This window comes from Panthera uncia, chromosome D4, assembly GCF_023721935.1.
Source record: "Panthera uncia isolate 11264 chromosome D4, Puncia_PCG_1.0, whole genome shotgun sequence".
Lineage (NCBI taxonomy): Eukaryota > Metazoa > Chordata > Mammalia > Carnivora > Felidae > Panthera > Panthera uncia.
Window position 1 is genome coordinate 64,070,942 of NC_064807.1, and position 25,268 is coordinate 64,096,209.

Sequence of the window (25,268 nt, forward strand, 5' to 3'; positions counted from 1 at the left end):
CTTAAAAACTCAGTTTTATTCAGATTTTAAAAGAAATAAAAACATTTTCATAGGCTTCTAACAGTATGATAGGCCTACTATGCCTACCGGATACATTGGTCCTACAGCCATGAGTCAAGAATTCAAATACATATACAATCCCATCAGGTATTATAAGTGGTTAAGATCAACTGAGAATAACATATTTACTGGCAACTAATATTCACCTCCAGTGACAAGCAGGTAAGGGAGATAGGAGGGTAATCTGGTGTCATGGAGAACATGCTTCAAATAAGAATGGGCAAGTTGTAATTGAGCTCCATCATGGTAATAGGTGTAATGTTTTTAAATATTATAATTTATTTGAAGACAGGCTGAAAATGTAGATTTTTTTATACCATATCTTCTGCATGTAAAATATTGACCTCTAATTCAAAACTTAAAACACTGCAGAAAAGACTGTCAATCAAACTACATCTCTCTACTGCATCCAGACTATAGACACTAAATTGGTGTGCAGTCAGTATGTTAAGAGGCAGAACTAGTTGGAACAGCCATAAACTGGTTTGGGATCCAAATGTCCTATAATCAAATGTACTCTCTCTTAACCCTGAGATAATCAGGTTAGGATTCTGCTCTAGTGGCCTGAGTTTAGAGTGAGAAAGCTGCCCCAGAGTTATATTGTTATACCCAAATATAGAACTGCAGTGACACAGAATATGATTCTTAAAAGAGGTAGCTCTTGCAGATACTGTATTAACAAATTTCTATCCTATCATCCATAGAGTGCTATTGGAGAAGGGATATATGTAATATGGAAAGGACCAATGATTCCATGCTGACAGAATTTGTCCTTGTTGGGCTTTCTGCCCACCCAAAGCTCCAGACAGTTTTCTTTGTGCTAGTTTTGTGGATGTACCTGATGATCCTTCTGGGAAATGGAATCCTTATCTCAGTAATCATCTGTGATTCTCATTTGCACACCCCCATGTATTTCTTCCTCTGTAATCTTTCCTTCCTGGACATTTGTTACACAAGCTCCTCTGTCCCACTAATTCTTGACAGTTTTCTGACAGGAAGGAAAAGGGTTTCCTTCTCTGGGTGCATGGTGCAAATGTTTCTCTCCTTTGCCATGGGGGCCACAGAGTGTGTGCTTCTAGGCATGATGGCACTCGACCGCTATGTAGCCATCTGCTACCCACTGAGATACTCTGTCATCATGAGTAAAAATGCCTACCTGCCCATGGCAGCTGGATCCTGGGTCACTGGGCTTGTGGACTCAGTGGTGCAGACATCTCTCGCAATGCAGTTACCATTCTGTACTAGTAATGTCATTAACCATTTTGTCTGTGAAATTCTAGCTATCCTAAAACTGGCTTGTGCTGATATTTCAACCAATGTGATCAGCATGGCAGGGTCAAATCTGATTGTTCTGGTTATTCCACTGCTAGTAATTTCTATCTCTTACATTTTTATTGTCACCACTATATTGAGGATCCCCTCCACCGAAGGAAAACGTAAGGCCTTCTCCACCTGCTCCACCCACCTAACAGTAGTGATTATATTCTATGGAACTATCTTCTTCATGTACGCAAAGCCCAAGTCTAAAAGTTCTGTTGATGCTGATAATCAAGACATCATTGAGGCCCTCATCTCTCTCTTCTATGGAGTAATGGCCCCCATGCTCAATCCTCTCATCTATAGTCTGAGGAACAAGGATGTAAAGGCTGCAGTGAAGAACATGGTAGGTAGAAAAAACTCTGATGGAATCTGAGTACAGATTTACACTATGTGACTCAGTACCCAAAGCTGCTGCAGACACAAAATTTGAAAAGAGAACATTACTATGTGAAAACAAATTTACCATGTGGCATTCAAAATCATCTGACAGAAATATTTTGGTGGATGTTGTTACTATTAGCTTTTCGTTTTAACTGCAGAAATAAAACATGCTTGTGGTTTTAAAAAATACTATTATGTAAATGCAAAATGCGAAAATCTCTTAGGAATCTCCAGCAAAATACAGTCACTCTTAAATGTTTAGAAAATAACACAGGCAAAAGGTAGACTAAAATCGCTTGACATTAATATAACACTGTGTTAACTAACTGGAATTAAAGTAAAAAATTAAAGAAAAAACAATACTGAAACAGAAATATGTAATAAAGAAGTAAACATTCAGTAAAAAAAAGTGTACTAAAAATATTCTGTAACCTAAAATAAGTACACTTTTAATTAATTATGCAAAAGGAATATTAATTGGCACATGGCATATTATATATTGATTTTTAATTTACTCATTTGTTACTGTCTGTGTCCATTATATAAGCTCACTGAGAGTAAAAACTTGTCTGTTTATTACCCCGTAGCATCCCAAAGACCAGAATAGAGCCTAGCACATAACAGATGCCCAATATATACAGTTACTTATTTTAATAAATAAATGAACTGTATCTTGTGTAAGAGTAGAAATGTGTATCTGTCATATCTGACGTAACAAAGGTTATTCAAAAATGAAGCTGATTCAATGTAATATTTTCTAAATAAACTATATTGGCTTTGTTAAAATATTACCTTTTATTTTCTATGTGATGTGTATTATAATGTAGAGGAAGAGGTTTTTTTAACTAGCTACCATAACTTTTCTGGATTTGGTACATAATGAGTCTAAAGTAACTAATAGAGTCCCTTGGGAATGCATCCTAAGTTTTAACAGAATAAAATAGAGGTGATGTGGTAGCATAGTTCCTCTTGGACTTTGACAAGAGACCAGGTTGCAATGAGAACTTCTTTCCTACTCTGCATTGGATCACATAGTTCCCAAGCAGTAGGAGAACTAGACAGAACTGGTAATTAACAAAAGTTTCAATAAAAAGATAAGACATAGCAAAAGGAAAGGAGTCAAGTCGCTCAACAAAAGTTTCAATAAAAAGATAAGACATAGCAAAAGGAAAGGAGTTAAGTCGCTCAATAAACTACAGAGCTATAGAGTTTTGGTGTTGAAAAGACAAAGACGGCCCAAAACTGAGATGATCTCTATCGACTGAAGAGTGCAGCCGTGTGGGGCAGTGCCAGTGTGAGTACAGAAGCCCCATTTCCATTGAAACAATTGAGTGAGATATGTCAATAGAAGAAAGCACTCCTTTTATCTAGTCCTTTGAAGAGTCTATGGGATTTGAAATATAGAACGCAAATCTAAAGTAAGACTATAGCTACTTTTAAATTCTAAGAGTAAGCCCATAATGTCTTCCTTTCCTGTTAATGGGTAATTAATGTTACTTCAGAAGATTAATTCATTCATAGTGCTAAATAGTGCCTGGAATATCCTAAACATCCAATAAACATTAGTTGTTTTATTATTACTAGTGTTGAGTGAACTTTAATAGGTCAGAAAGCTTTGAGCAAGTGCACATTTTTCATCCTTATTTTTTATGGAGGAATTTTAATGCCATTAAACCATTGTCTCTCAACTTCAAATCCACTTTTCTATGCTCTGTTTTGTGAATTAGGACTGGGTCACTAAAAACCACTTTCTCCTCTGCTAGCTAGCTTTTTTTTTCTTTTTACATAGGCTCCACGCTGAGCATGGAGACCAATGCAAGGATTGAACTCACAACCCTGAGATGAAGATCTGAGCTGAACTAAAGAGTCCGATGCTTAACTGACTGAGCCAACCCAGAGCCCCTGCTAGCTGGTTTCTGTTAAATTCTTGCTAAAGAGTTACTGGAGAATGGGAGGCTGGCTGATGATAAGGGCCTTGAGTTTCCCTACTCTTTTCTTCTTCCTGTCAGCATCATTCCAGATAGGGTTCTTCACCATGACAATGGCAGCTCCTTAGCTGCTTCCAATATTGGTTTCAGTTTTCATTTCTTCTCTATAACCCAGAATCAGCAGCCTACGAGTGCCACCTCCTCAGAGGTTTGAATCTGTCACTCAGCTTTTACTTTCAGTAAATGAATACTCATGAGTCAAGTGTTCAGTCTAGGTATCTTTAAGAGCAGTAAAATATGCAATTCTCTGCTTGAGAAATGTAGTGAATTAGAGCATAAATAGTGTATTTGGTCAGACTATGATTCCCATACACAAATAAATAACAGAAGGTACTGGGCAAGACATTTGTATTTCTTCTGCAGTTGCTTTCTTGTTTCTAAAATGTAGATTACTATGAAGGTCTCTTTAGTATATTCTAAAATAACATAGTAAAAGTCATATACTCATATGAAAGGAGAACATTGAGTGGTTCACCAACCCTAAATACTTGTGAGAAAGGATAAACTTAGAACTTTGAGAAAAATAGAAGTATAACTTTTTTTTCCCCACTAATACATATCTAGCACCCACCTAAGCTTTATGTCTGGCATAGTACACTATTTCTATAAACTTATTAAATTAATGCAGAAGTAAGTAAATATCAGAATGAAAAAAAAACAATTTCAAGAGGACACATATAGTTTTCAAATTCTTTATCAAGATCATACTATTGGGTCCTCAGGATAACTCTTTAATGATCTAATATTTCTCCAACTGTACAGAAGAAAGATATTAGATCCAGAAATGTAGAAATATCTGCAGCCACAACCAGAATGTGAGAGATAAGTCTTTGATTTGAACAACAGAATTAACAAGCTTAACAAGCCAACTACAATGGCATACACATTCTTCCAAAGCACATATAGAACATATACAAAATTTGATATTTTATTAGACCAAAAGTAAAAATCAACAAAGTTCAAAGAAATTATATTGAAAAGTCTGTATTCTGGAAAGACCCCAAATCTATCTGTATCAACTAATGAATGGATAAATAAGATATATATATATATATATATATATATATATATATATATATAGTATAAATATATATAATGGATTACTACCCAGCCATCAGAAAGAATAAAATTTTGCCATTTGCAACAACATGGATGCAACTAGAGTGTATTATGCTAAGTGAAATAAGTCAGTCAGAAAGAAAAATATGATTTCACTCATATGTGGAATTTAAGAAACAAAATAAATGAGCAAAGGGGAAAGTAAGAGAGGCAAAACCTCTTCCACCTCGCCCACAGCAACTTCTTATTCAACACGTCTCCGGAGGCAAGGGAAACAAAAGCAAAAATGAACTACTGGGACCTCATCAAAATAAAAAGCTTCCACACAGCGAAGGAAACAATCAGCAACACTAAAAGGCAACCGACAGAATGGGAGAAGATATTTGCAAATGACATAACAGATAAAGGGTTAGTATCCAAAATCTATAAAGAACTTATCAAACTCAACACCCAAAACAACAAATAATCCAGTGAAGAAATGGGCAAAAGACATGAATAGACACTTCTCCAAAGAAGACATCCAGATGGCCAACCAACACATGAAAAAATGCTCCACATCACTCATCATCAGGGAAATACAAATCAAAACCACAATCAGATACCACCTTACACTTGTCAGAATGGCTAACATTAACAGCTCAGGCAACAACAGATGTTGGCAAGGATGCGGAGAAAGAGGATCTCTTTTGCATTGTTGGTGGGAATGCAAGCTGGTGCAGCCACTGCGGAAAATAGTATGGAGGTTCCTCAAAAAACTAAAAATAGAACTGCCTTACGACCCAGCAATTGTACTACTAGGCATTTATCCACGGATACAGGTGTGCTGTTTCGAAGGGACAAATGCACCCCCATGTTTATAGCAGCATTATCAACAATAGTCAAAGTAAGGAAAGAGCCCAAGTGTCCATCAATGGATGAATGGATAAAGAAGATGTGGTGTATATATATATACAATGGAGTATTTCTCGGCAATCAAAAAGAATGAAACCTTGCCATTTGCAACTACGTGGGTGGAACTGGAGGGTATTATGCTAAGTGAAATTAGTCAGTCAGAGAAAGACAAAAATCATATGACTTCACTCATATGAGGACTTTAAGAGACAAAACAGATGAACATAAGGGAAGAGAAACAAAAATAATATAAAAGCAGGGAGGGAGACAAAACAGAAGAGACTCATAAATATGGAGAACAAAATGAGGGTTACTGGTGAGGGGGTTGTGGAGAGGGGATGGGCTAAATGGGTAAGGGGCACTAAGGAATCTACTCCTGAAATCATTGTTGCACTATATGCTAACTAATTTGGATGTACATTTTAAAAAATAAAAAATAAAATAAATAATAAAATAAAATTTACCAGATATAGAAAGAGCAGGTTTTTTGAGGGAAAGGTTTATACTTAAATTCTTATAGGAAACTTGGCTAGAGAAAGAAGGAAACAAAAAGAAAAGGAAGATAAGGACATGGAACAACGTAAGCAATTTTTAATGCAAAGTCAATGTGCACGGCATTGTGCTATATATCCACAGGTTATTATTTCTTACTAAATATTCACAATAATCTTGAAAGATATATCTTCTTGTTCTTAATTTATAGATGAAAAGACTAAGACACACAGAAGTTAAGATCATACAGATGCGAAGTGGGAAAACTAGTTTTCAACCACAGTCTTGATTATAAAGACATATATTTTCTTATTTCCTACTAGTCATAAGGGAAATATCTTGAAGTTCAGTTGCTTCTGAATGAGGAAAACTAATTCAAAGATATTAGAGAGCAAGAAGGGTAAGATATTCTAATTGGATTTAGCCTTAGAATTTCCCCAAAGTTGTTAGCTGTATATATAGGTGAATTCAGCAGGTTATGGTGATCAAGCTTTCGATGATTGTGCCAAAGGCAATGAATAAGAGTGGATAATATTTTGACTTTGTCTTGAGCCCAGTATTGCATCATCCTCCTTAGGAACTCAATGATCCCCATACTTACAGGTAACAGATGATATCACCAGGAACCAAGTGTATTAACCAACCAGAAAACTGCTGAAGAAACCTAAGGTCATGAGTTTTCAGTGTGATGCACTTCAGGGAAGATGAATTTTTAGGGCGTAAGAATTTTCAGTTTATCAAAAGAGGAAGAAACTAATAGACAGCATATGGAATATGCAAACTATTTAGCTTGGAATCTCACCTCCACATCCACCTTACTAATCCTTTAGCCTATGCAAGTAGTTTAACTTCTCTGAACCTCAGTGTTTTTCATTTGTCTTAAAGATTAAACGTACCAGCTTATTTACCCACATTTTACAGAGCTTCCTCACTCTAGAAAAAAGGGTCTTAGTTTGAAAAACCAAGGAGCCAGAGGAATAGGGAGAAGTTCAACTATAACCAGGAATGTGTAGTCCAAGAAAAATTACACAAATTTCCTAGGTCATATAGCTCGGAAGTGGCACAGTGGGGATTAGAGAACAGCTAAACAGACTACAAATTTCAAACATTTTTCATCACTCCATCATGTATCTCAGTGTTTCTGGCTGCCAGAAGACCTTCCTATCTATCTCTTTAGAAAATACCAAAGGACACAATTTCCAGCACTATATGACCTCTAATTATGCAAAACATGGGGGATCCAAAGAGGCCAACCGACCTAGGAAGACCTTGTTTCTGTTTTATTTGTTATCTCATAGCCTGGTAATCTCTTCCCATGGGAATATAAAACACAGTCTGATATTTACACCTGAGCAAGAAACTACATCTCAGAGGACATCATTAAGAGTTGACTGACCTACTTCTATCTTATATCAAGGTACAAATAGGTTACATAGGGATGGGATCCCATGTGTTTGCAACAGTCTAAAGTCAAGCTTGTTAAAGTAAGCTTGCAACTTTTTAACAACACTCTTCTGTCCACAGGTTTTCTGGAGGGAATCTGGGACTGTTCCTAGGAGATTCATTTCTCCTCTTTAGTTACAACTAAACAGTAAAGAAAAGAGTATATGAGATCATCATGTGGAAAATTCTAAAAGTGGATTCATCTTATTCTGTGAAGAGAAAGTTCTCTTTGCACTGCCATCAAGAAATCGTCAATAAAATATAAGTAAACAAGGTAAAGAATACATATTCTGATAAAAACATTGAATAGAGAGTCAGAAGTGATAAACTTCTAGTAGGAAGGGGATATTAAAGCAGATGCTTTTTGTTTAGTCACATAGAATTAAGGAGATTTGCCACAGTCTTCACTCCCTCATGTAGCTTTAGACCCCACTTGCTTTACTCAAGTACAATCATTGCAAAGCCATGAAGATATTTGAGTTTGTGACTCCCGAGAGACATGAAATCATATAGATAGTTCACTTTCATCCTGGTAAATTAAGGGCCCATATTATTAATGTTATGATTTTTTTAATATGAAATTTATTGTCAAATTGGTTTCCATACAGCACCCAGTGCTCATCCCAACAGGTGCCCTCCTCAATACCCATCACCCCCACCTCTCCCTCCCACCCCCCATCAACCCTCAGTTTGTTCTCAGTTTTTTTAAAAATTTTTTTAACATTTATTTATTTTTGAGACAGAGAGAGACAGAGCATGAACGGGGGAGGGGCAGAGAGAGAGGGAGACACAGAATCGGAAGCAGGCTCCAGGCTCTGAGCCATCAGCCCAGAGCCCGACCCGGGGCTCGAACTCACGGACTGCGAGATTGTGACCTGAGCTGAAGTCGGAAGCTTAACTGACTGAGCCACCCAGGCGCCCCAACAGTTTTTAAGAGAATACCATGGGGGAGGGGAAGGAAAAAAAAGAAGAAAAAAAAAAAGGTTAGAGAGGGAGGGAGCCAAAACATAAGGAACTCTTAATGTTATGATTTTAAAATAGAATGATCTAACTTTTGAAACAAAGAGTACTTTTTCAGAGTCACATAAATCCAGGAAAACCATAGGACAGGGCACTAAAATAGAGAATCTTGAAGCACCTAAAGTAGGATTCAGTAAGTATTAAGAATTTTTTCTAACTCAGAATTTATATAATCTATAATAACATTTAAATATAGCAGAAGTTAAGTGCTCAGCTCAGAACCAGTAAGATGATAAATGGCAAATAAACAAAGAATGATAAATAAAAAACCATACTAATCAGCACAACTTTGTAACAGGACTGCTCATCACATCAATTCAGAATCACTGAGAAACAATCATGACCACCCCCAAAGAGCAACCTGTTCCCTTAGTGTTCTTTTGGGAGTTACAAAAACAAACTAGTTGTTCATCTGCAACTAGATATGTGAAATCTATTATAGAAATTTTAATATGCAGAATGCATTTTTTAAAGATTTTTAATATGCAGAATCCAAGATTTTTAAGAGTAGCTATATGACAGATATCGGTGAGATCATCCACTGACAGAATATTTGTATTGAATATAACACAACTGTATTAATATTACATAGTACCCAACAAATAAAAATGTATCAGCATCTGTCTTTTTGGTATCTGGTAGCCCTGGACACAGGAATCTGCAGTGAGAAGAGAATTGGCCATGCTCACCTGCCAACTCTTGTGCTCCAGTCATACCCTGCTCTCACCCACTCCCACTACACACAAAGCTCCAGAAGGAATAAAATGTGCTACCTGGCTACAATTGGAGCACTCAAATATGAACATGGGAATGACAGCCCTGACCCTTGAATGTATGAGTCCTACTTCTTCCAAATGTCTTACATGTAATTTTACAGGAAACCGTGCTGCATGTGAAAGTAGAGAATGTATAGTCAGATTTTAAGATCTTCTGTCTTTTTGAGACAAATCTCACTGTCTAGAAAGTAGTCTGCACAAGATATCCAGTTGTGGCCATTTCAAAGTTTGAGAATGAATGTAAAACTAAGCCTTGACAAGAGATGATACTCATTAAAAATATTTAATAAGTAAGGAAGGCATAGGCAACAATTAATCAGAACAGAAATCCAGCTGGAATGTATATTAAGCTATAAGCAGAGTGGAAGTTTGATGTGCATCACATTTTAAGAAGATCCACCATGCTATCTGGAAAATATGTTGAAGAAAGGCAGAGTGAAAGCTGCAAGGCCAGTTAGGAACCGTGGCAGAAATGTCATTTTAAGCAGGAGCTCATGACTTGTCTGAGCTCTACATTACTCATATTTGTGTCTCCCAGAGCTTTTTCGTCTGCCAATGTGCCTGTTGAGTTAAATTGACTTGAATACACTTATCAAGAAAAATATGCCTCCTCTAATTTAGATGAAGTTATCAGAAATCATTTGTCAATATTTTGTGTAATCAAATTCAATAAGTTATACAATTTTGTCTCACACAAGCAATCTGTATTTTCCCCAACTCATCAAAAAATAGACTCCATTCTTTGGTGGCAGTGATTCACTTTGATGCTCTAGCTTCATATTGAAGCAGAATGATTACATGCCTGTTTTATTTACGAAAACCAATAGAGAGTGACTACTTGTAGCATCAACATTAGGAAAACTATACTCAGATTCACCAACTCACAATCAAACACAAGTTAACTATCTTCTATGGAGTATCTATTAAATACCAAAAAACATGATATGTAGTTTTTATCACATAACAGCCTTACAAGGTAGTTATAATACTCACTTTACAATTCAAGTTATCTTACTCAAGGTCAACAAAGTACAAGCCAGGAAACTGAGGTCCTAACACATATGTACCCAACTCCAGAGCAAAATGCTTTCTATAATAGAAAAATTCATATTTAAATATTCAACATAATTTAAATAGCAAGCACTTTTATTGAGTACCTACTATGCATCCATAACTATGTTAAATTCTTCAAATGCATTGCCTCATTAATTCTCAGAATAACAACATTCTGAGAGTTTTAACTCCTAACAATATCAGGAGTTTTTAAGATCCTCATTATACAGACATGGAACATAGGGCTAGAGAGGTATAGCAACCTCACTAAGGTCATTGAGGTAGTGCTTAACAAACTGGACTGTCCATAACTCCAGAATCCAGTGTTCTCAACCACCTTACTCTGTCTCCTAAATGACATAAAAAATGACATAAAATGCTTTGCTCCTACAGAGTCAGCCAAAACCAGTAACCAGAACATAATACATTAGAGATATCTTTATTTACCACAAAGAGCCTCATAATCCTAAAATAATCTCTTTAGTACTACATGTTCTTAAGTATTTTAATCAAACACATGGGGAATGGCTGAAGGAAGGAACAAAGAATTGTAACCTGGTGCAAGAAAGACTCAGAGGGAGGCAGCTCAAGATGGTGGCATAGGAAGATCCTGAACTCATCTCCTCCCATGGACACTAAAAACCTATACCTACATATGAAATAACTCCCTCTGAAAAAGACCTGAAAGCTGAAAACTGAAAACTGAATATCTTTTCCACAACAAAGAATAAAAGGTTAAATCAAGATTGGAGAGACAGAGATGTGGTGGCACCAAAAATCTCACCACCACCCTGTCCCTGTGTTAATGACCCACAATCAGGAGGGATATTACAAAGTTTCTCCCTGAGAAGCAAGGGGTTTGTGCCTCACATCAGGCACCTTAACTCTTGGTACCTGCAACAGAGAAATGAGCCCCCACAACATCTGGTCTTGAAAACAAGTGGGGCTTACATCCAGGGGTACCATAGGGCCATATAGGGAACTGATACTGCTCTTAAAAAGCTTATGCACGGACTCATTCACCCCAGGATCCAGCACAAAAGCAACAGCTAGAAAATTACCTAGACCATATGTGAAGGAGATTCATTTACTAATCTTAAAGTGTCTGCCAGAGGGGCAGGAGCCTGTTAGAACTCACTCAGGAACAATGGCACTAGTGGGCATATTTTTGCATTCCCCCTCTACCATGCTAGCACTAGTGCTTACAGGTACAATTTTTGTGCTCTCCCTCTACTCAGCTAGTGCTGGTGGGTGGGCTCTGCCCCTAGGCCAGCCCAATGCCGGGCCAGAGAAGAAAACCAAGTACTTGTCTCCCATGCTTCCTCCCACAGCTCTAATAAAACCAGTGGATGTGCATAGCCCACAGAGGGAACACCCTTTCTGTGCCTGACTCTGGTGACACAGGATTGCATTTCTGGGCCCCATGGGTCTGAAACAACTGGAGAGACAGTTCTTGGCAGGTTATCACCTCCAGAGCACTGCACAGACAGAATACCAAAACACATTCCCAGTCTTCCTGTGGAAAAAAAAAAAGGCCCATTTACTTGTCCTGGAGCTTCAGCCTAAAGAGAAGGCTTCAGGATGACCACACATCTAGAGGATACAGAAGTACTCTCAGGGAACATAGGCCAGAGAATTCCATCTTTGCATTCTCCCTTGGCCTCACTATAGCTTGCCAGTACCTCCCAGAAAAGAGCTCATATACCTGTCTGGAAACTGTCTCCAGATTACCTGGTCTGAAGGCCAGCAGAGTTTATACATTTTGTTTCATAGTACTGTATTTATTGCTACCTGTGGGTCTAGATTTAAATCAGCCTGAAACTAGTTGCTGACTGAGATCTTTCCCTCTGGAACAATAAGAGGACTTAGCACTCAGCAAGAATATCTATCAAGAATAAATCACTTTGCTTAGACATTCACGAAAGTTTGAGAGTCAACCAAATCTAGGGCAAGGTTACACAATGTTTCACCTCCTACACATGGCCACTCCTTTAAAACTGGGAGAGATAGCTATTTTGCCTAATCCATAGAAACACAGAGAGTCAAGCAAAATGAGGAGAGAGAGGAATATGTTACAAATGAAAAAGCAAGATAAAACCCCAGAAACAAACTGTAATGAAATAGAGATAAGTAATTACTTGATAAAGAATTCAAAATAATGATCATAAAGATTATCACCAAACTCAGAAGAATGGATGAACATGATGAGAACTTCAACAAAGAGACAGAGAATCTAAGAAAGTACCAAACAGAAGTCACAGAGCCTAAAGAATGCAATAACTGAACTGAAAAATACACTGGAGATTTTCAACACCAGACTAGATAAAGGAGAAGAAGGAATCAGTGATCTAGAAGACAAGGAAGTAGAACTACCTCAAAAAAGCAGAAAAAGAAAAAGAGTTCTAAGAAGTAAACATGGGTCAACATCGAACAGAATAGCATTCTCATTACAGAGGTACCAAAAGGAGAAGGGGGGAAGAAAATGTATTTGAAGAAATAATTCTGAAAACTTCCCTAATTCGAGAAGGAAACAGATATCCAGATCCAAGAAGCCCAGAGAGTTCCAAACAAACATAAATCCAAAGAGACCCACACCAAAACACATAATTAAATGTGAAGATTTAAAGATAAAGAGAGAATCTTAAAAGAAGGAAGAGAAAAACAACTTGTTACATACAAGGGAATCCCCATTACAGTATCACCATATTTCTCAACAGAAACTTTGAGGGCCAGAAGGGAGTGGCATGATGTATTCAAAGTGCTGAAGGGGAAAAAAATCCAACCAAGAATACTGTACCTATCAAGGTACAGTAGAATGTACCTGGTACAGAATACTGTACCTATCAAGGTTATCATTCAGAATTTAGGGAAAGAGAAAGTGCTTTCCAGACAAACAAAAGCTAAAGCAGTTTATCACCACTAAACTGGGCCAACAAGAATTGTGACAGGCATTCCTTTAAGCTGTAAAGAAAGGAAACTAATGCCACATGGTAACCACAAAGTAAAAGCAACAGTAGATACACAAAAGGAATGAGACAGGTCTCTTATCATCACACTATAGAAAATCATCAAACCAAAAGGGAAGAAAACAAGAAAAGCACAGAGAAGAATGACAAAACACTAGAATGTTAACAAAATGGCAAGAAGTACATACCTAACAAAAATTAAATGTGAATAATTTAAATGTAAAGTTAAATTCTCCAATCAAAAAAGGTAAATTGGATGAATGATTAAATAAATAAGACCTGTCTATATGCTGCCTATAAGATACTCATTTCATATATAATGGTACACACACACTGGAAGTGAAGGGATGGAAAAAGATGTTTCATGCAAATGGAAGCCAGTGGAAAGCTGGGATAACTCTGCTTATATCAGATAAAACAGACTTTAAAAAAATTTTTTTTATTCTTTATTTATTTTTGAGAAAGAGAGAGACAGAGTGGAAACAGGAGAGGAACAGAGGGGTCGGGGGGGGGGGGGGGCACAGAATCTGAAGCAGGCTCCAGGCTCCGAGCTGTCAGCACAGAACCCAGCACAGGGCTTGAATTCACGAACTGCGAGATCACGACTTGAGCCAAAGTCAGACGCTTAACTGATTGAGCCACCCAGGCACCCCAGATAAAATAGACTTTTAATACAAAGACTAATAAAAGACAAAAATAGGCATTACATAATGATAATGGGGTCAATCCAGCAAGAATATATAGCATTTGTAAATATCTATGTACCCAACATAGGAACACCTAAATATAAAAAGCAAATATTAAGAGATCTAATAGGAGAGATTGACAGTAATAGAAAAAATAATACTAAAATTTGTGTGGAACCACAAAAGATTCCAAATAGCCAAAGCAATCTTAAGAAATAACAAAGGTGGAGGCATCATGCACCCTAATTTCAAACTGTACTACTAAACTGTAGTAATCAAAAAACTATGTTATTGGCATAAAAACTGGCACGCAGATCAATGGAACAAGTATAGAAAGCCCAAAATTAAACCCACACATATATGGTCAATTAGTTCACAACAAAGGTGGCAAGAATACACAATGGGGAAAGGACAGTCCTTTTAATTAACGGTGTTGGGAAAATTAGAAAGCTAAATGCAAAAGAATAAAAATAGACCACTATCTTACACCATACACAAAAATAAATTCAAAATAGATTAAGGACTTGAGTGAAAGGCCAGAAACCATGAAACTCCTAGAAGCAAACATACGCAGTAAGCTCCTTGACATTGATCTTGGTAATATATACTTTTTAATCTGACTCCAAAGGAAATGGCAACAAAAGCAAAATTAAACAAATGGGACTACATCAAACTAAAAAGCTTCTGCACAGTGAAGAAAACCATCAACAAAATTAAAAGGCAACCTACTGAATGGGAGAGGATATTTGCTTCTCCAATATATCCAATAAATAATATAACCAATAAGGGATTAACATCCAAAATATTTTTAAAAACTCATACAACTCAATATCAAAATAACATCTAATAAAAAATGGGCAGAGGACTTGAATAGACATTTTTCCAAAGAAGACATACAGATGAACAACAGGTACATGAAAAATGCTCAACATCACTAATCATCAGAAAAATGCAAGTGAAAACCACAATGAGATATTATCTTACACCTGTGAGAATGGCTATCATCAAAAGGACAAGAAATGACAAGTGTTAAGTGAGGATATGGAGAGAAGGAAATCTTGTGCACAGTTGGTGCAGCCACTATGGCAAACAGTATCAAAGTTCCTCAAAAAATTAATAGAACTACCATATATATGATCAGGCAATTCCACTTCTGGGTATTTATCCAAAGAAAACAAAACCTCTAATTCACAATGATATATGCACCTCTAGTTTCAGTGAAGCATTATTTACAACAGTCAACCTATATCAATAGAAGAATGAATAAAGATACATATACACACACATACACACAAATATACACACAATAGTATACTACTCAGCCATAAAAAAATGAAATTTTGCCATTTGTGACAGCATGAATGGACCTTGAGGGTTTTATGCTAAGTGAAATAAATCAGACAAAGAAAGGCAAATACTGCATAATTTCACTTCTATGTGGAATCCAAAAAAAAAAAAACAAAACAAATGAACAAACAAAACAATATTCATAGATACATAAATCATATTGAGTGATGCCAGAGGGATGGGGAGAAGGGGGTGAAATAAGTGGAGATCAAGAGGTACAAAATTCAAGTTACAAAATAAACAAGTCATGGGGATGTAATGTACAGTATGGTGGCTACAGCCAATAACATTGTATTGAAATTTTGAAAGATGCTAAGAAAGTAAATCTTAAAAGTTCCCTTCACAAGGAAAAAAGAACTAACTTTGTATGATGTGAGCTAGTAACTAGATTTATTGTGGTAATAATTTTGCATTGTATACAAATGTCAAATAATTATGGGGTTTTTTTTTGCCTGAGAATAATGTTTATGTCAATTGCACTTCAATAAAGAGAAAAAGACTCAGAAATAGCAATCTAAAAAAAAAATTAAAAAGCTGTCATGTAAAAGAAGCATATGCTTTTTGTAGTTCCACTAGGAAAGATGAGAGTTTATTACAGAGAGTTATATATACAGTTAAATGTAAAGAAATTTCTGATGATGAGGACTGCCCCGAAACAAGCTGTGTGGCATCATAAAATGCTCTAACCATCACCGGGTTCGGGGGTAGAAGATGATTATCAACCATACTGTACATGTGTCTTTGTCATCTCATATGGCTTAGAACTAAGTTAATGTAAAGATGATTTCCAGTTCTATGATCCAATTCTAAATGAATTTTAATGTTTCTCTAGAATGACTGTATTAGAGTAGCATTTAATTATCTTTACCTCCCCTTTCATAATTCATTAATCATAATTCACCATGAAAGTTATTGAGATTAATCTAAAAATTAATAAAATATAAGCATTCCTTTTGGAATATTACAATTATTATTGTGGCATTGTTTATAGTAGTAAAAATGAAACCAAGAAAAATCCCCATTATTTGAGAATAGATTAAGTAAATCTTGAAATGTAAATATAACAGACTACTATGTAGCCATTATAAAACATGTTACCCAATGTTAAGCATAAGAGGATGTAAATTACAGATAAAGGCAGAAACTTTAAGATATATAATATGCTTCTCATGTTTATCTTTGAAATGTTTGAACCTATATTTCTGAACCTATATTTTTCTATCAGCTATGTCCAAGTTCATCTCAATGTTGTTATAGTGCCAGGTCCATAATAGGTGCTCAGAAAATACTTCATGAGTGAATAAGGAGCGGAAAGGTATGAGAAATTTTTAATAAAGTATTCTGGAAAAATAATATTTAAAAATATAAATATTTTCCATGCATTAAACATAAATAATATAGTTACATAAATAAGACAAAAAAATGAAGTCATAGAAGAAAATTTCATTCATATTTTTTTAGGGATCATATGAAAATCTTACCTCAGTGAAAATTAAAATAAGAAGTCAAAAATAAGAAGGAAAACCACAAGTTCGAAAAAATTTGCAAAAAATGTAAAGAAGAAAATGTTAATCTTAAGTGTTCATAGTTAAGAGGTAAGCTATCAAAATACCAACATAGTTAAGAAAATTGTGTGGATGGACAACAAAAGAGAAAATATAAGCAATAAATAAACATAAAAGAAATGCTCAATCTAACTGGCAATCACAAAAATGAGAAGCTAAAAGTCATGTTTTATACAAGCAGAAAAGAATAAACACCTTCTCTGGTTCTATAAAATACACAAAAAATTATCTGTGCAAATACTTCAGTGGCATTTTTGGCATATGCACTAAAAATTCTCTCAATTCTCACACTTTCATTCTATAGTCTTAATCTCTAGAGATGTAACATAAATTCTGAGTTTTCAGTAGAAGGAAAAGTAGATTAGATAGCCTAATACATAGACATCAGTGGTCATTACATCAAGATCTCATAAAATATGAGACAAATTAAAATATTCAATACTATTAAAATTGTACCTATATTATAGTAATTCCACTTAATTATTCTTCAAATCTAATAAAGGAATATTGCAGAGACTATGAAAAATCACAAAAATATTGCTATAAAGTGGCAAAAACTAAAATGTATACTATGATTATACTGGTATAAAGAAAAAATGTGTAGTGCAAGGTCTAGAACTAACAAAAATCTGAAAATAAAAAAAGTTTAAAGAGGTGGAATGACTATATAGGAGTCTATTAAGATTGACCTCGTATTATTTGTGGAATAAAATGAAAAACAAATTCTTGGGTAAAGGTGAACTCTTCTGAGATATTTTGGACATATTCTGATTCCAACCTCAGCTTCTGTAGAAGCCATCAAATACAGCCATATTCAATGAATATTCCAAGAAATGTATGGTTGGGAAAGTTTTTTTTTAAGTGAAGATAATTGGGTCTTTAGAATGTGCAGAAGTCTGGGACCTTCACCTCTAGAGAATCCTAAGATACTGATTCACAACCTTAGGGATTAAATAGTTTATAAAAATAAGTGCTAAATTGACTTCCAAGAGAAGCTGAATCTCTCGAGTAAGCATCAACTTTAGGACAAATACTGGGAAACCAGAGTTGCATCATGGATCCTTATTTTTAATATGTTTTCTTTCCTTGATATGTTCTTATTAAAATTCACGTACAGATGAATTGTTTGATTGTAGCATTCTTTCTCACATTTCTTTTTAGGAAGGAGAACAACCAACTTTCAAAGTGAGAATCTTCTGGTCTAATCTGAAAAATGCAAATGGAATTCAAATTCCTGGAAATGTTTTCTATTACTTAATAGAATGGAATGGTGAGATGACTTTAAAACACAGTTGGGAGGTAAAATAAAAAGTTCTGCTAAAATCATTTCCAAATGAAAACATGCTATCAATAAATATAAGGATTTTTTTGTTGTTGAGGTGATCATTGCTGGTGGGACTTTGAAAATATGTATATATATGTAACGGAAAAAAATTAATTCAGGCATCATCTTCAAGAGCAGGATATTAATTAAATTCCTTTAAAAATCCCAAAATAGCACATAGATAAGACTAGTGAAGAAGAAAAAGTTTCCTGTAATGTAACAGACCCTTATAAATAATGGGTGAAAAGCTACTGTATTCAAGTATATAGTTCACTAAAATCCTAAGTAAAAATTATCTGGAGAAAGAGCACATAATAATTTATATATTAATCACACATAAACTATGCTCAATAAGGGTTTGAGGAAACTTGTAATTAAAGGTGTTTATGGTAAAAACAGGATTAGAAACAAAACGTATGTAACATGGTGTTGTAGTAATTATAAGTGTTAATTTGAACTTGTAGGGGTCCAAGACAAAAGAATATTAATTTTTCCCCATTTATGTAACAAATAAATTCTACCACCCTAGACCTTAATTGTCCACACCAGACAAGTAGAAAGGAATTTTTGGTTGTTTATTTTTCATTTTAATTCATTTTTGTGGTTAGTGTTTTCATACGTGGAAGACAATAAATAGCCTTCAATGTTTTCCAAAGATGCCAATATATTTTTATGTGTATTTTTATCAGTTGGATGTTTGAAAGTCAGTGCATCATATTAAATAGTGGTTTTATAAGAAGAAATTTTATCAATAAGTGAATGTAGTATAGTGCTAAAAATGGGCTACCATAAAGATGAAGCTTTAAATCATAGTTCTGGTATTTACCAACTATATGATATTGAAAACCAGGTGTTGTATGGAAGTATTGAATCACTAAATTATACACCCAACACTAATATTACACTGTTAACTAACCAGAATTTAAATAAAAACTTTATTTTTTAAATGCTTATTTATTTTTGAGAGAAAGAGAGAGCACAAACAGGGGAGGGGCAGAGAGAGAATGAGACAAAGGATCCCAAGCAGGCTCCAGGATCTGAGCTGTCAGAACAGAGGGCTTGAACTCACAAACTGCAAGATCATGACCTGAGCTGAAGTCAGATGCTCAACCGACTGAACAATGCAGACACCCTTTAGATAAAAACTTCTAAAAAAAGATAGTAATCATTGAACTTAACCTTTGAAATTTCAAAGTAATTTCCTCATTGGTAAAATTCATAATAACGTGTGGGTTATTTGGAAGATTAAATGATAAAAACTGTATGAAGTGTCTCATACTAGGACATCACATGCCAATTTCTTTTCTCTTTGTAAGCAAAAGTAATACATCTTTCCTTGTGGCATATTAGTTGAAGATTAGCATTTATAAAATCTACAAATTGAGAGTTAGCAGACCCATTTTTGTACAGTATCAACTCTCTAAATTGATATCTTTAGAAGAGCTGGAGAAGATTATAGGATTAGCCTTAACTCCAAGTCTCACAGAATGGTCAGTTTTGCTTTGTCTACTATTTAATTACAATCCAACATACAACAGAGGCATTAGTGGCACTCTGCAATAGCATTGGAGAGAAATGGTCTAAAAGGCTTGCTATTCATGTGAGTTCTGCAGACAGCTGCGGCAGCAGCATCTGGGAACATGTTAATAAATGCAGATCTTAGAATCCAATTCAGACCCACTGATTTAGAATCCTTTAAGAGACTGTCCCATGTGATTTGTCTGTATACTAAAATTTGGAGGCACTCCACTAGACAGGTGTTTTTCTACCATACTGAATATTAGGATAATCTGAAGAACATATTTAAAAAGATGCCTGAGGGGCGCCTGGGTGGCTCAGTCGGTTGAGCGTCCGACTTCGTCTCAGGTCATGATCTCGCCATCCGTGAGTTTGAGCCCTGCATCCGGCCCTGTGCTAACCGCTCAGAGCCTGGAGCCTGTTTCAGATTCTGTGTCTCCCTCTCTCTCTGACCCTCCCCCATTCATGCTCTGTCTCTCTCTGTCTCAAAAATAAATAAACGTTAAAAAATTTTTTAAAAAAATAAAAAATAAAAAGATGACTGATTCTCACTCCTTAGGAAATTCACATAATTTGGAGAGGGCAACAGCATGCTGTTCAGAAAGGGCAGGTGAGGGGCACCTGGATGGCTGAGTTGGTTAAGCTTCTGAGTTCGGCTCAGGTCATGATCTCACAGCTTGTGTGTTTGAGCCCCCAGTCTGGCTCTTTCCTGTTACCACAAAGCCCACTTTGGATCCTCTGTCTCCTTCTCTCTGAGAGTACTTCTCTGCTAGTGCTTTGTGTCTCTCAAAAATAAATAAACATTAAAAAAATAAAAATAAAAGGGGTGGGTGATATAAAGTCAGAAAATGCAGACTGGAATAGTGGCTCACACTGTGTTTTATATATATTTTACCTCTATGAATTTCACTTTCCTCACATTATTATAGTGATGATGAAATGAGTAATATGTGTGAGTGTATTTGTAAATTACAAGACTCTAAACCAATGTTATTGTTAATGACTGCTATGAAATAAAATCAAGTACATAGTTATTTTGAACAGGTTAAGCACACTGTCTCCAAAATGATGATATTCAAAGTGGGGTCTGTGGGTCCAAAGAACAGGAAGTAACAGATGTTTGTTAGATGCAAATAGTTCTTTCCTGCCTCAGAACTGTGTATCATAATCCCAGCAAATGGAATACAAAAGCCTATAATTTTTAATAAGCTATCAATGTAATTTTTACACATCTTCAATCCCTTCCCTTAAGAGCCAGAAGAGAAATTCAAACAGCTAACCTCAGAGTTCTTAGCACCACTCCAGCTGTTGTGGGCACACACTTGGTGCCCCTCCTCCAGTGATATCTGCACATGGTAATATGCACTGATGCGTTATGCTCACATGAAGTTTTCTCTTCTGGATTACTCCAGGTATAAAAAAGTAAAATGGACAGGACGAACTGGACAGAGATTGAGTTCATTCTGCAGGGACTTTCTGAGTACCCCAAAGTGGAAAAACTCCTTTTCGTCATGTGCTTGATGATGTACCTGGTGATCCTGCTAGGGAACAGCACCTTGATCATACTAACTCTCCTAGATTCCCGCCTCCATACGCCCATGTACTTCTTCCTTGGTAATCTTTCCTTCCTAGATATTTGTTACACGTCCTCCTTTATCCCCTTAATGTTAATTCACTTCCTATCACAGAAGAAAACCATCTCCTTCCTTAGATGTGTTGTTCAGATGTCTGTCTCCTACACTATGGGGTCCACCGAGTGCGTGCTTCTAGCAGTGATGGCATATGACCGTTACGTGGCCATCTGTAACCCTCTGAGATACCCCATCATCATGAGCAAGGCACTTTGCATTCAGATGGCAGCCCTCTCCTGGGGACTGGGCTTTCTCAATTCACTGATAAAAACTATACTTGCAATACAGTTGCCCTTCTGTGGAAAAAATGCCATTAACCACTTTGTGAAATATTGGCCTTTGTCAAGCTGGCTTGTGCACATAATACTTTGATTGAGATTGCTATAATGTTAGGCAATGTAATATTTTTGTTTATTCCATTATTGTAAATTTGTATCCCCTACATTTTCATCCTTTCTACTGTACTAAGAATCAATTCAGCAGAAGGAAGAAAAAAGGCCTTCTGTACCTGTTCAGCCCACTTAACAGTAGTGACCTTGTTTTATGGGACAATCCTCTTCATATACATGAAGCCAAAGTCCAAAGACTCTGCTGTTGACAAATTGATTGCTCTATGGAGTAGTCACTCCCATGCCAATGATATGCCTATCATCTATAGCCTGGGGAACACAGAGGTGTTGGAGCTGTGAGAAAAATGATGAGTAGACAGTGGCTCTGGAGGAAAGGATGAAAAACTTACATCTTTGAGTTCATGCACAAAATAAACTCATAGATTTGAGGCAAAAGTTTTTCATATAAACAAAACAAAAGAAATAAAGATTGTAGGTAGAATTACAGAATTTAGGAGTTGGAAAGCAATTTCAAGACAATAATATAACTTTACCTTTCATGAAAATGTTGTTACAAAATGTAAAGACAACCAGTATAAGAAGTGAGCGTAAACTTTGAGAAATAAGAAAAAAATGAGATTAAGCTTTTCCAAGAAAATCTAGTACAGATCATCTTTAATTGATGGTGTTATATCCTAATAAACCCATTGAAACTTGAGAATATCACAAGCCAATAAAGCCTTTAATACACCTAATCTACTGAACATCAGAGCTTAGCCTAGCCTAACTTGAATATGCTCAGAACACTTACATTAGCCTATAATTGGTCAAAAACATCTCCTACAAAGCCTGTTGACAATAGAGTATTGAATACTTCATATAACTTATTGAGTACTGTACTGAAACTGAAAAACAGAATGGTTGTTTGGGTTTGATGGTTTGAGTGTTATCAGCTCTTTACTCTCATGATCATGTGTCTCAGACTGGAAGCTGGGGCCACTGCCATTTCCTAGCGTAACAAAAGAGTAGCATACCACATGTTACTAGCCCACAAAAAGATCACAATTCAAATTTTAAAGTAAGGTTTCTACTTAATGCATATAATTTTCACATCATTGTGAAGTCGACATATCCTAAGTCAAACCATTTTAATGTATGGACCATCTGTATGTATGTCTACTGAACAAGTAAAACATGTATTTTTCAGTTCCCTTTCAAGAGAACTACTTGAGTTTTCCTGTTTGTCTATTACTGATTTTTGTTTTACCCAAGGATTTGACCTGAGTCTAACCTAATCTTTCAGGTACATATTTCCCCTTCTTCTTTCCCTCCTTTTTCTCCCATGTTTGCACATGCTGTGCTACATTCACTATTACCTCTCCAATAATATCATGTTCTTTCACACCTAAAGACAACAGCTACTTCATCCCCATCATCACATTTCTCTTTCTATGGTAACAGCCCAGAAATATCATTAAACACAATTCAAGTGTTAGATCTTCTACAAATCCTTCCAAAGTTTACTGGGCTAGTTATTCCCTTCTCTATGCTGCGCTGAGTTTTATCTCTGTTATGGCTATTTTCCTTTTATACTATAAACATTTGTTAAATTCTGAAATCCCCCCATGTCAGAACTCACTGTTCTCTGTATCAAGTTGAATGTCAAATATATTTAAAACAGTAGGCACGGGGTGCCTGAGTGGCTCAGTCATTTAAGCATGCAACTGTTGGTTTCGGCTCAGGTCAAGATCTCGTGGTTCTTGAGTCAAGCCCCACATTTGGTTCTGTGCTGATGGTGTGTACAAAGATTCTCTCTCTCTCTCTCTCTCTCTCTCTCTCTGTCTGCTCCTTCTCTCTCTCTCTCTCAAAATAAATAAATAAAACATGTAATAAAAATTACTTTAAAATGTCTTTAAAATAAAACAGTAGCCAGTATTTAACTACTGAATTAACATTTCTTTTAAAATGTTTGTTTGTTTGTTTACTTGCAGAAGGAGCAGGGGAGGGGCAGAAAAAAGGAGAGAAATATTTCCAAGAAGGCTCTATGCTGTCAGCAGAGTCTGACCTGTGGCTCAGTCCATAAACCATAATATCATGACCTAAGCAGAGATCAAAAGTCAGACGCTTAACTGATGGAGGCACCCAGGGTCCCCAACATTTTCAAAGAAGAATAAAATATAGTCCAAGTCCTTGATATAATACAGAAAGATAAGAGAACTTGAATTTATGCATTATTTCATTGACTAAACAACATATCCAACAGCTTTGGGTAAAATATCAGCTAATATTAAATGTATGGACATATAAGGGCAGATAAAAGAATGATAAATATACTGAAGAGGTCATTTGGGTTGGGTAAGGCAAAAATCATATCAGTGTATAATTATTCTATAATGAGGAATTGCTGGGGAAAAATATATCAATTGTATAAACCCTTCCCAAGGTATACTGACAATTTCACTCTTTCAGAAGCAAGAGTCATTTTAAATATTTCCTTTTAAAAGAATCCCCTTGAAATTTCTCGTAATAATTTTAGTTTTATTTTTTATGTGATATCCTAACATCTATTTATACATAATACAGGTGAGCTGCCTGGTACAGTGCCACAGCCTGAGCTGGATGAGGAGAGTAGCTCTGCTCAAGGGCCATCCAGCAAAGGTTTCAACAACTCAACAGAGTTCAGGAGGGAATCCCTGCTTGTTCTGCCCAGCAGGGTGTTTGGGGGCCTGAAGTAATAAGTAAAATGTCAACATGAAAGGGAGGCCCAGTTCAGGTTGTCAGAACTCAAGTAGACTTTAATAAATGTTTATTTCGGTGTGCCATTGAGATTTTATCATTGTTTATTACTTTGTTTCATTGTAGCAATATAAGACTGATGTAGCAAAGACTGGTTTGATCACCTATCCAACACTGACTCACCTGGTCTTTATCCCTCTTAAAAGATTCATAATTTTATTGATTTGTCTATCCTATTTTTATCCATAGGGAAATATCTTGGTAAGTCCAAACCCCTACCTTACTTCCTAGAATATTAGCATTTTTACCTTTCATGCTGAGATATACAATCCATCTGGAATTAATTTTTGTTTATCATATAAGCCAAGGTCAAGATTTATTTTTTACCCTGTGCACACTATTCAACTCAACATGACTTTATTGAAAAGCTTCCTTCTCCACTGCACTGCAGCATCACTTTTGAATAAACTGACCATATATGTTTGGATCTCTTTTGGACCTCTTGTTCTGTTCCACTAGTCTATTCTTATCTGTGCTACATTATCTTATTAGATATAGCTCTATAATAAGGCTTGATTTGGGTCCTCTAAATTATTTCTTCTTTATGGGTGTGTTAGCTAGTGTTGGCATTTGTATATTTTAGTGTCTGCTTATCTATTTTCACAATATACCTGCTGAAATTC

General features: G+C 35.8%; 1 protein-coding gene and 1 pseudogene across 1 annotated transcript; both read left to right on the forward strand.

The window, feature by feature from the left end:
- Positions 1-787: 787 nt before the first annotated feature.
- On the forward strand, positions 788-1,753 carry LOC125926381 (olfactory receptor 13C8). The gene has a single exon (XM_049635777.1). The coding sequence runs from the start codon at positions 794-796 to the stop codon at positions 1,751-1,753; it is 960 nt and encodes a 319-aa protein (XP_049491734.1). The 5' UTR covers positions 788-793.
- Positions 1,754-21,301: 19,548 nt separating this feature from the next.
- Positions 21,302-22,250, forward strand: LOC125926395 (olfactory receptor 13D1-like; annotated as a pseudogene).
- Positions 22,251-25,268: the final 3,018 nt, after the last annotated feature.